Source organism: Neolamprologus multifasciatus, chromosome 6 (assembly GCF_963576455.1).
Source record: "Neolamprologus multifasciatus chromosome 6, fNeoMul1.2, whole genome shotgun sequence".
NCBI lineage: Eukaryota > Metazoa > Chordata > Actinopteri > Cichliformes > Cichlidae > Neolamprologus > Neolamprologus multifasciatus.
The window spans coordinates 14,027,543-14,039,258 of NC_140444.1; the positions used below are offsets into that span (position 1 = coordinate 14,027,543).

Genomic DNA, 11,716 nt, shown 5'->3' on the forward strand with positions numbered 1-11,716 from the left:
TGTTCTATAAGACATCAAGCATGGACACCACGAGCAATGGTGGCATAGGTGAGTGCAGAAATTTGTCAGCAATGATTGATTTTAAGGCATTCCTATATTCTAAGGCATCTCTGACTCACTTGTGCTAATGTTTCTCAAACTTTTTGTTGCATGCCAAACTTCAGATACTGAAAAAGGTTCAAACTCTACAATTTTTCATCAGCCGGTAACATAAATGAAAAAAAAAAACATATCCAACTTAGATTCAGTATATATTTTTGTGATTGTCTCCTGCCTGTGGTGACTCTTGTCCCAAGGCATTGCATTAAGCTCTGCAGAGTAATTTATCCGCTACAAAATGGTGACACAGGAATGTAAAAAAAGGTTGCAGCGTTGGGCAACAATCGTTGTGGCAACAAGGGAAAGTCCACTCGTCCAGTTTGTTACTTCCAGTAAAATGTCACAAGGATCACAATCTGTAACTGCAGATAGCGAGCAAAATACAGAAAACAAAAAGATTGGCAGTAAGCAGTTACTTCATGTCGCTCTTATCTATTTACTCTAGAGAAATACAAACAGCAGCAACAGAGCGAGTCGGTATTTGAACCAGAGGCCACAGGAAAGTACTGAAGAACATCTGAACATTTCAACAAAGGATGGAACGATGGCCGACTTTGCTTCTGCTGTTTCCAGTTCTGTTTTTTAGCACCGTGACATCTGCCAAGGGTATTAATTCTTGTTTGTTTTTTTTATATTATATGGCTTAACTGTATATACATTTTTCATTTCACTGTTTTCTGTTTTTAGGATCACATCATCGCAATAGCCTTGTTTTAAAGAAATGTACTTTTGTAGTGCAGTTTTTATGTTAATGATTGTCACAGAAGTAAAATATTTGGGTTTTTTAGTTATAAGGAAATCAATCAGTAATCAGTTACTGAAGTATGATCATAAATGAGTGTTTTTGAGCTTCATATGCAAAAAAAACAATACTTTCAAGTGAATACCGCTTCTCTAAATTAGCAATATTCATTTAGCACAGACAGTTAATATTATTTGATAGTCCGAAGACTTTTTTTTTTTTTTGCAAAAATACATTTCCATAATTATATGTGACTAATTCATTTTTATGGGAAAATGCTGGTTTTCACTTTGTAGTGCTGTAAGGCTTAGTGTTAGATATTTTGCAAATGTAATAATATATAGACCCTCAGTTAACTTGACAGAGTGCATACACTTAATAAATAAATCATTTTGTTTTCAAAGGATGTCGCAGACCTCAGCTGAATGCCAACATCAATGTGGCTGTGGACCAGATGTTCTTTGACCCTGGTGTGGCGTTAGCGCTGTCCTGCAAAGAAGGATACACCCCTATCTCAGGCCCTCGCACAATTGTTTGCACTACCAGTGGAGCGTGGACAGCCACTAAACTTCTGTGCAAGCGTGGGTCTCCATTTTTTTTTGTGAGAAATTAACATCTTGGAACTGATTGCCTTGTATTGTAACTTAATATCAACATAAATTCATCATCTTTCATGACGTATTTAAGATTTTCAAGTAAATTGTCTCCTTTATAACAAAACTTTTGCAGAATAATTTAAAGGAAACTGTAATAAGTGCAAATATTACTAATATGTTTCAATTTGCTCTAAAAGGAGTGTTTTTTCTATTTTTTGTAGAGTAACCTAATTTTAACTGTAACATTTTCTAATACTACTAATTGACACGCTTCATGTTTGTTCTTATGTTGTAATATATATTATATCATTTAAAAATTTTAAATAATGAAAGGATTAGACTATATACAATGGGACCAGTATTTGATGGTTTCATGAAAGAACAGAATGCAAATCTTTTTGTGTTTACATTATTCTTCAAAAAATAAATACCAAAATTTATCATGAACATATTGTTTCTTGCAGCAAAGCTGTGTCCTTATCCTGATTCCCCATCTAATGGAGACTTATACTACGAGGATACTGTGTACCAGAGTACGATCAACTATACTTGTCAGGAAGGGTAAAGGAAGAGCATCTTGTCAAATTTTATTGTGTGATATCGTACACCACACCATATCTTTGCACATACACCACAAATCAAGAGTAATAAGACTCCATAATATGCAGTAAAAGTAGATGTATAACCAGCTGCTGTTTTTAATGCGCCAGTTAAAGACAAAATTTGTTTCTTCAATCTATCGGGCACTTTGTTCTCACTAACGCTTTGGTGGGGTTTTTTGGCGTGCAAATAAAGAACTTCTAATGAGGTGCAAAATACTGTCTAGTGGAAAATGCATGTTTAGTAAATAGCAATCAAGCATTCAGTCAGCCTTTGCATTCAAATACATTTAACATTTTTGAGTTATTATGTGATTAAACATTTTAAGCATTAACTTAATGAATAATATTGCACTGCATAGGTATATACTGTCTGGATCCAGCACCTCTGTCTGCCAAGCCAATGGAACATGGAGCACACCTGTACCAGAATGCATAGGTACAGAATCACAAAGAGAAAATATATTTATTTCTTTATTTATTAAAATTGTATTTGATGTATATAAATATATTCAGTGTCACAGCTATCTGGAATATGCAGTTGTTCTTTCTTCGTACTGTTTATATGTTTTTATATGTATAACATTCAGAAATAAAATTGATGAGAAACAAGAATTTACTGAGTGGGCCGAGCTGTAGAAGGCCATGCAAATTATTACATACTCTAAAACAGGCACAAGTTATAAGTAATTAGGTAAGACACTTGACAATTTCATATAACGATACATATCTAAATTCACTCATTGTGTCTTTCCTGTCGCAGCTGTGACCTGTGGTCTTCCTCCGATCCCAAAGTTTGGGATGATTGTTTACAACACCAGGGTCAGAGGGAACACCACTGATTACGGCATCATGGGGACTTACAAATGCCTGCCTCCATACGCACTTGTCGGTGATGCAACGGCAGAGTGCACGACCAGTGGCACCTGGACCAAGACACCTGAATGTCAACGTACGTGAGGATGTAAAAGCAGGAGTAATTACGGCGGCGCTGCAGATGTACTTTACTGAACACAACCATCCCTTCAAACTAAAAGAAAGCCCAAAAATATATGTGTTAGCTTTGACGTGTCACAATTTCAAACTGTTAAAAAGCTGAGGATTAGAGTTTAGTATTAATGTCAGTAACAGTAGATTGATTCAGTTTAGGATAAAGCTGAAACATCTTCCATTTTGTTCTGAAAACTTTTAAAATCATACTTTAAAAAGTATGAGGGTCTCTATCCTACTCCATAATTAGATCATAACAAGCATAGTAGAAGTATAGTTGTTGATTGAATAAGCATCTTTTCAAATCAGGACAGGATGAATGATCAAATATGCAGTTAATGGACAACTCGTGGTTCTGTTTGTTCACTGAGAATAATGTGAAATCTGAGGAAAAATACTATAAATCTAAATACAGAAATACATACTTGGACAGATTTTGGAATTTTCTCCCTTCTTAGCTGTAAAGTAAAATATTCCTCTCCAATAAAAAGGTCATAATGATGCAGAGCTATGAAAGACAGCACGAAGCCTAGCTTCATTAATATTGTCGTCTAATCAGTCTACTGAAATTGCTCCTTTACAGGGGTGACTTGCTCTCTACCAGAGAACATTGATAGAGGCTACATGTCAACCAATGACCAGAGAGACTTTGACTACCTGGAGACCATCAAATATGGCTGCACCGGCGATTATGTAGTGGAGGGAAGTCTGGAGATTGTTTGCCAGCAGGATGGAACTTGGTCTGAGAAGCCATCCTGCAAGGGTAGGACTGTAGCCAGTATCACATCTTTTAAATCACACTTTATTTTCAAATAGCTGCGCTTTTTAGGAGATTATATTAGTTGAACTGAGACCTTCATCTCCTGTATTTTTTAATTCTCCTTCTTGTAACTTACAGCTCCTTGTAAGATTGGAATAGACAGAGGGAGGATACTTTACAAAGGGAATAAAATGTGGATTGGAGACTTTAAACCCAACAAAGTCTTGCACAAAGATATTGTCTCAGTCTGGTGCATGAACAACGCCAGGAAATGTGGATATTCTGTGTCAACGCAGTGCATTGATGGAAGGCTCATGATCCCTGAATGCTATGAAGGTAAGGTCTATTTCATAAAGAAAAAAGAAAGATAAAAGAAAGCATAACAATACACGAGCAAAACATTTATAATAATAATAATTCATCCATTTTCTTCCACTTATCTGGGACTGGGATGTGGGGGGAGGAGGAAAAGCCCAGGCCCCCTCTCCCCAGCCACCTCCTCCAGTGTATCCGGGGGAGCATTAAGACATTCCCATGCCATCCGAGAGATATAATCTCTCTCCCACGTGTCCTGATTCTGACCCGCGGCCTCCTCCCAGTGGGACATGCCCAGAAAATCTCACCCGGGAGTTGTCCAGCACGCATCCTAGTCAGATAGCCAAACCACCTCAACTGGCTCCTTTCAATGCAAAGGAGTAGTGGCTCTACTCTGAGCTCCTCTCGAATGGCCAAACTCGTCTCTCAGTTCATTTCCACTGCTTGTATCTGCAATCTCGTTCTTTCAGTCACTACCCAGAGCTTATGATCATAGGCGAGGGTAGGGACGTAGAGTGACTACTCTATGTCCCTACCCTTGACAGCTTTGTTTTATGCATAGCACTTGCTTCACCCCAACGGACCAGTGCAGCAACAGCATCAATGTAGTCGCTATACCCCAATCTGTCCCACTCCCCTCACTTGTGAACAAGTCCAGGAGACTTAAACTCCTCCAATTGGGGCAGCAACTCGTCCCTGAGCTGAAGTGGGCACTCCACCTTTTTCCTGCTGAAGACCATTGCCTCAGACTTGAAGCTGCTAGTTCTCATACCAGCTTGGCTGCGAACTGCTCCAGTGCAAGCTGGAGGCCACCACCTAATGAAGCCAACAGAACCACATCATCTGCAAAAAGCAGAGATGAAATTTTGAGGCCACCAAAGTGGAAGCTTTGTAGGTCTCACACCACATACTCCCACTGGGTACCACAGGGGATGCAATTGAATGCTTCCTCCAAATGCACAAAACACATATAGAACTGGTCCAGTATTCAAAGTCTATGCCAGCATCCTGACATAGACTTCCTGGGGAGGCTGAAAAGTGTTATCCCTCTGTAGTTGTCGCAGCCCCTAAGGTCCCCCTTAATAGATAGATTTCTTTTTTAAAAGGGGCATGCCAGTAAAAGTGACATATTTACAGTCTTCAACAAGTAACCAGTAGACTGTGACACAGGAATTTGTACTAACTTGCCATGTGGAGATGCTAAAAGTACTCATTTCCCATTAGAACTTTTATCACTCAATCCTGCAGAAAATAGCAAAGCACAACTGCACACATGGGTTCTTCTGCTGTCTGCTTTCTTGAGATAACAGAAAATATTTCCTTTAACTGTCCTCCTTTTTTTCTGTATCTTAATAAATGTAAAGATGACAGTTCTCCTCAGCCCTCATCAGTTATTAAGAGCTTAAAGTTAATGTGAATATTCTAACTCGTTCCATGTTTCATTGTGTCTTTTTCCAGAGCCCAGTCGTATAAATTATAATCTCCATTCAGGTTCACTTCCATCAGAAATTCAACAATGCTGAAGAAAATGCAGATGCCAACTGAGGTGATGCAATATGGAGCACATGTTAACGCATTCTGGTCGCTGAAATTAAAGAATGTGGTTTCACTGAAGCTACATTTATGTTGTAAAAAATGCAGTTCAATTTGTAGTAGTTTTACAATTCATTTATGAAAGGAATTTAAATTTACTGTGTTCAGGATTGAAACACGATGTGTGGATATTACTTTCCATTAAAGGCCAGGAGACAAGTGTTCACATTTAGCTGTTGCTCAAAGTGTGTATATGTCTGTGTGCGCATTTGCAAGCTGGTTTTTCAGAGTACCTTTGATTCTATCAATTCACATCTAGTGTCCTGTTAAAGTTAGAGATTATTTTAGTGTTTCATTCAAACTGGTAGTTCTTAACAAAATGAAGATTGCTGCAGTTGTACTGCTGTTTCTCTACTTACACAATTCTCTAAAATCCCAGAAAAATGGTTCAAAAACCAATTTAGACAAATTCTAAGATTAAATTAAAATTTATTTATATATTCTTTACAAATGTAAAAAAAAAAAAAAAAGAAAGAAAGAAAAAAAAAAAAAAACACCCACACAAAACAATCAGACAACTTATAAACAAGCACTTGGTGATGGTGGTAAGGGAAAACTGTGTATTAACAGAAAGAAACCTCAGACAGAACCAGGTTCAGAGAGACGCAGCCATGTGTCGTGACCCTCACTCCCACATGTTTACAAATTAACATCACATAAAGACATGGGGTCACATGGAGTGAAAACTATTCAATTCAACTCAGTTTACTTCAGTTGTATTTATATAGGAACAAATCACAACAACTGGTGCCTCAATGCGCTTTATATTGTAAGGTAAAACCCTACAGTAATAGTAAAAAGAGGAAACCCCAACAATCATATCACCCCTTCTGAACAAGCTCTTTGCCGACAACGGGAAGGAAAAACTCCCTTGTTGGCCAGTGGTTATGACAATTTACATATCAATGATCAAGGAACTGACCGCACACAGGCCACTGTTTGCCAGTGGTGCTAGTTTCACTCATTTTGTAAATTTACTTTTTATAAGGGTGGGATCCAAGTCAAAGTCACTTAGATGTGTCACGGGTGTAAGTTAGAAGGGAACCCCTTCTAAAACGGGAAGAGCAGCAGGGGATGATCGCGGGACCAGAAAGACATGTAAAATCTTGTTAAAATAATTAATAAAATATATACTTTATTTACAGCATAAACATTTATCCTGATCAGGGGAAAGAATAATTAAAAGAACATAAAAGTAAACACAATAAAGGTCCATTCCGCAGTCCACGAGCTGAACCCCCCCAACAGTCCCAATCAGTCTCCGCCACACTTAAGGCTCGCTTAAGCGCCCTCCAGTAGTGTCCTCCACCACTCCGCTCCGCTTCCGCTAAACACAGTGAAGCAGCGGCAGTCACCCATCCTGTACCAGGGATGTCTTTATACATTTTTACAACGGGATTTACCCCGCGAGGGCAAAGCTCTAAACTCCGCCCGCCGCTGCTCTGTGCCTAAAGTGTTTTAGCTGGCGTCTTGCTGCCACCTGGGCGAAGTCTGCCATCCATGGACCGAAGGCCCTCCTGTAGCTGCGCTACTCCATTGCTCTCTCCTTCTCGTCTGCATCCAGCCACACGTGTCTTCTCTGACCTACCAGACCATCTTATTGGCCAACAAGAGAGGCCTGATTGATTACTGTCCCCTGTGTCTACTTAAGGAAAGCAGGGGGCGGAGTCTCTCCGGAAGAAGATCCAATAAACACAATAAAAGCATACAACACTAAAATATACTCAACATTAAAACACAACAAAGCATGCAACACTAGATAGGAAATCCTTCTTGCCCAGATGATGAGTGATGAAACATTTCTCAGACTGAAAATGCTACATCCAGATGAACAGAATCAACTTTGGGAGATTTCCTTGCGTCAAGACAATCAACAGGGTCCTGTTACTATATCAGCTTTATACTTTATAGCAATCATCATAACAAGCTTTCCTTAAAAAGGCATGTTCTTGTGTGTCAATGCAGCCAAATAGTGTCACCTTTTGGGTGTTAAAGGCAGGAAAAAAGACGGAAGAGAGCCAAAGATTAATTCTAACTAATGCTTAAAAGAGCATAAAAGAGAGTAATAATGTATATATTATGTGAGCTATGGTCCAATGATTTATGACAAGGGAAGTTATAAAGGAAGTAATAAAGATTTATGACAGTTATAATGTTAATGACATGTCATTCAATTATTATATATCATACCTGGGTATAATTGACAACAACAGTGGTACATCTTTCACCATCTTACAATGCTGGGATTGCAGCCATTCCCCAACTCTCTGTGAATGGTACTCATGGCCTTTGATCAATGGTCATTAATCAAGCATAACAACACTTACATGCTGTTATTCAAAAGCCCATGTGATAAATAACATATTAATATAATAGCTCCTCAAATATTTCCTGGACACTAACATTTTTTATTTGAGAGTTTTAAATCAATATCAATAATTCTATCAATAATTAACCTCACGGTTAACTGTTGATAGACCTCACACCCAGCTGTCCAGAGCACCTCAGGCTGAGATCAGGGATACTGCCTAAGAAACAGCTTTGTGTTTTCTTATCAAGGAAAAAATGATTTTAAAAATATGTCTGTAAGATTGAGAAGACACTTTGCTTTGCTAAAAACACTGACCTCTAGCTCACAGAGAAATCGCACAGCTATATTAGAAGAATGCTCACCAGATTTTATGCAAGCTGTAGGCGAGCTCTGCATCAACCTTTTAAAAGGTAATATCCTTATTACAGATTGCCAGTATAAAAAGAATTAAGACGATACAAGGAAAACAGACTGATGGCTAATAAATGAGATGGAGTCATGCTACTACTTCTTACTACGGCGTTACCTATCATGGTGGCAATATGTGCAATTCGTAAATAACAATCTGTTTCCATATATGTATTATCATAATAACAATAAAAATGCACAAAATGTATTTGATCTCTCCTGAACAAATCAAACGGCTACATGAAATGAATCTAAATTGAGGACAGACAAGAAGAAAGTTGAAAGTGATCTGGATTATCAGACTCAAAAGGCTACAGTGGCTGGAATGATGACGGTGAATGAATCTATAAGCCTGTCACAGTGTAAAAAAGGACCACAAGTGTACATGCTGTCCGTTCTTATTTTCTTTTTTATTGTAGAGACACACTACTGACAGTCTCTTTCTCCACTTTGGTTGAGCACCCACGCGTGACACTCTGACACTCTTCTCCCATACTCTGCTCCGGCCTCACTAAATCATAAAGGAAGAGAGAGAGAGCTCTCTCCATACTTTAAGGAGGTTGAGGTGATATATCTGTGTGACCGTACAACTTCTTAGTCTACACCCGCAACTTGCGGCGTGATCAATAAGGGCCCTTGCCACTTGGCCAGTAACTTTGAGCTAGAAGAAGTGAGTAATACAGGCATTTTATGTCCCAGTGAAAATTGCCCCTAGCCCCTCTGTTGTACATGCACTACTCCTGGGCCTGGAGCAAATTTCCCTGTGATAGCCTCCCCAATGTGTGTAACTCTGAGGTCCAGAAGATACAGACTTTAAAGGTCCAACATCATCTGTGGCTTCTTGTTACTCAAAGGGTGAAAATCCCATGGAGGTGTGGGGCACCTCCCACACTGCAAACAACAGAGGGTCTAACCAGCGAACCCAATTGCACTCATCGTCATGAATTAACTTACAAATCATGGACTTTAAAGTCTTACTGAGTCTGTCCACCAGTCAATCAGTCTGAGGGTAGTAGACACTGGTCCAAACAGATTTAATTCCCAGTCATGTATAGTCCTATTAGTGTATTAAACATGAACAATGTGCCCATGGCCAGTCAGTATCTCTTTCCGGATGCTGACTCGGGAGATGACCTGAAACAGTGCCTGCCCCACACTCTTAGCAGAAATTGTGTGCAGCACCACTGCTCGGGATGGTCTGCCATTCGCCATGTTCTGGGTACAGCCCAAGCCTGTCGTATACCCCTTTGGAACCTTACTGGTACACTGTACATCCCTCTCAGACCGAGGGAGGTTGTTGGAGGGCCAGCAACACGAAACATCTGCCCCATCTTGAACAGCAGGCTGCTGGTGGACGTGCCCGGGTTGCCCACACCTCCAACACGGCTGCCTCGGCGCTTGTTCGGTTCACGGTGAGTGAGGTGTGGTGTCTGTAGCTGCTGTGACCTGTACAAATAGAGCACAGATAAGCGGGTTGTGGATGTCCCGCTGCTTTCCTTGGCCAGTGTTATGCCAGCATCCAGGCTGGCTGGCCATTGAAAGTGGACTCATTCTGCGGTCTCTGTGGGGAGCCCCGCAAAGAAATGCTCCTCCACCACCAGGCATAGGCAAAAGGTCGGTCCTCTGGGCCACTTTCAAACACCTTTGTCTGGCACTTAGACTGGTCCTGCAGCTGTTCCAACTGATGATATTTATCGCTGCTCAGCCTTCCAGCTGCATCCCTCCACTCTGCACACCACACAAAGCTCTTAATTCAGGTCCTGGCGCCCTACTCATATAGGGAAGGCATGATTAGATATGGTCAACAGCTTGTTCTGGTCAGCCTCCCCGACACACCCTGAAATCATTGCTCCAGCCCTCCACTGCAGCTGAGCCATGTACAAACCACATATGACTGTCATACATATTTTATTACTTCCTTTATTGCTTCAATTGCCATAAATCATAGGCCATAACTCACTTTTTAACATAAGGTATATCTTATCACTCTCTGATTCTACATCATTGGTAATAACTGCCTAAATCAAGGAGATTACAATAAATGCTTACACAGGCATCTGACAAAAATCAGTCATAATATAAACTGTAACAGTATTCACTTTAGAAGAGCTGTAGTGCTCTGAAGTGAAACCTTTAACTGACAGGACACAATTTGTGAAGCTGGGAATATTCTTCATCATGCTTGGATGTATTAAAATTAGTATTATTTGCAGATGGAACAAATATTTTTTATTCTATGGAAAAAGAGTCACTGGAACTGGTCACTTCAAACATGTGGGGGGAAAAAGTAGTTTGGTAGGACCAAATTATCATTAAATCTACATAAAACTAAAATTTGTTATTTGGTAAGAATGATGTACAAGTGCACATAGATGATGTGGAAATTGATACATTTAATAAAAATAAATTTCTTGATGTGATAATAATTGATTAAACAGGATGAAAATAGCAATAAAATATATACATAAGAATTTCAGTGCTGAGCGAAGCAAAACATATTCCAGATCGCAAATCCATTCAGATTCTCTCCTGTCGATTTCACCGTACAGGGGTTTGGCACAATACTTATGAATGTTCACTATCATTGGCATTGGCTCTCTGTCAAACACCGCATTGAGTTAAAAATTCTGTTGCTTACCTTTAAAATCATGAACAATACTGCGCCGTGCTACCTCACTGAACTTCTTAGTCCCCAATTAGGACAATAACTCTTAGTGCAGCTTAGATCCCGGCTAAAGACCAGAGGTGACCATGCTTTTGCCCTGCAGCCCCTAGCCTCTGGAACAATCTTCCTGCTGCTATTCGCACCTCTGATTCCATCCATTTATTTAAATCACAGTTAAAAACTTACCTGTTTGACCGAGCGTTTTTGGTTAGTTAGTGCACATTCCCTATATTTTATCCCTATGTTATTTATCTTATCTTGATGAACCACTGTATAAATACCCCCAACTTATATTTCTGAATACTCGGTGATTTTATCTTCTAAATTACGCTCTGATGTTTTATTTCTTATTTTATGAGCATTTTTTTGTTTAACCAGCGTTTCTCATTTGTTAGCTTATTTGTACTCTGTTATGGTCTTATATCTGTTACGTTTTAACCTTGTTCTGAATCACGTTGGTGTACCTTCGGTTTTAAATGTGCAATATAAATAAAGTTGTATTGTATTGTATTGTAATATTATCAACGTTGCAAAATATGTGTGCGCGTGTTTATATACAAGCACACACACAAATTCGTGATACGACATGACATAAAAAAATGTTTAGTTTTTGTATTATCGTAACGTGTTCAAAATAA

The 11,716-nt window shown here is 39.3% G+C and overlaps 1 protein-coding gene across 2 annotated transcripts; it reads left to right on the top strand.

The window, feature by feature from the left end:
• The first annotated feature begins 553 nt into the window (after positions 1-553).
• Positions 554-6,127, top strand: LOC146516620 (beta-2-glycoprotein 1-like). Of its 2 annotated transcripts, XR_014874754.1 has the most exons (9): positions 554-705; positions 1,246-1,422; positions 1,902-1,998; positions 2,399-2,475; positions 2,800-2,988; positions 3,610-3,789; positions 3,925-4,122; positions 5,560-5,704; positions 5,780-6,127. XR_014874754.1 is itself a non-coding variant. In XM_085164237.1 (8 exons), the coding sequence occupies exons 1-8, from the start codon at positions 636-638 to the stop codon at positions 5,622-5,624; spliced, it is 1,053 nt and encodes a 350-aa protein (XP_085020363.1). In that variant the 5' UTR covers positions 554-635; the 3' UTR covers positions 5,625-6,127. The 2 variants fall into 2 exon arrangements, 1 of the variants encoding a protein (XP_085020363.1); XM_085164237.1 differs by having other exon boundaries at positions 5,560-6,127.
• Positions 6,128-11,716: the final 5,589 nt, after the last annotated feature.

Excerpts from the sequence above, each read along its gene's own strand:
- LOC146516620 (XM_085164237.1), top strand. The coding sequence starts at position 636 with ATGGAACGATGGCCGACTTTGCTTCTGCTGTTTCCAGTTCTGTTTTTT. Across the intron at positions 1,999-2,398 it reads AACTATACTTGTCAGGAAGG|GTATATACTGTCTGGATCCA; the intron begins GTAAAGGAAGAG and ends TGCACTGCATAG. Across the intron at positions 2,989-3,609 it reads CAAGACACCTGAATGTCAAC|GGGTGACTTGCTCTCTACCA; the intron begins GTACGTGAGGAT and ends GCTCCTTTACAG.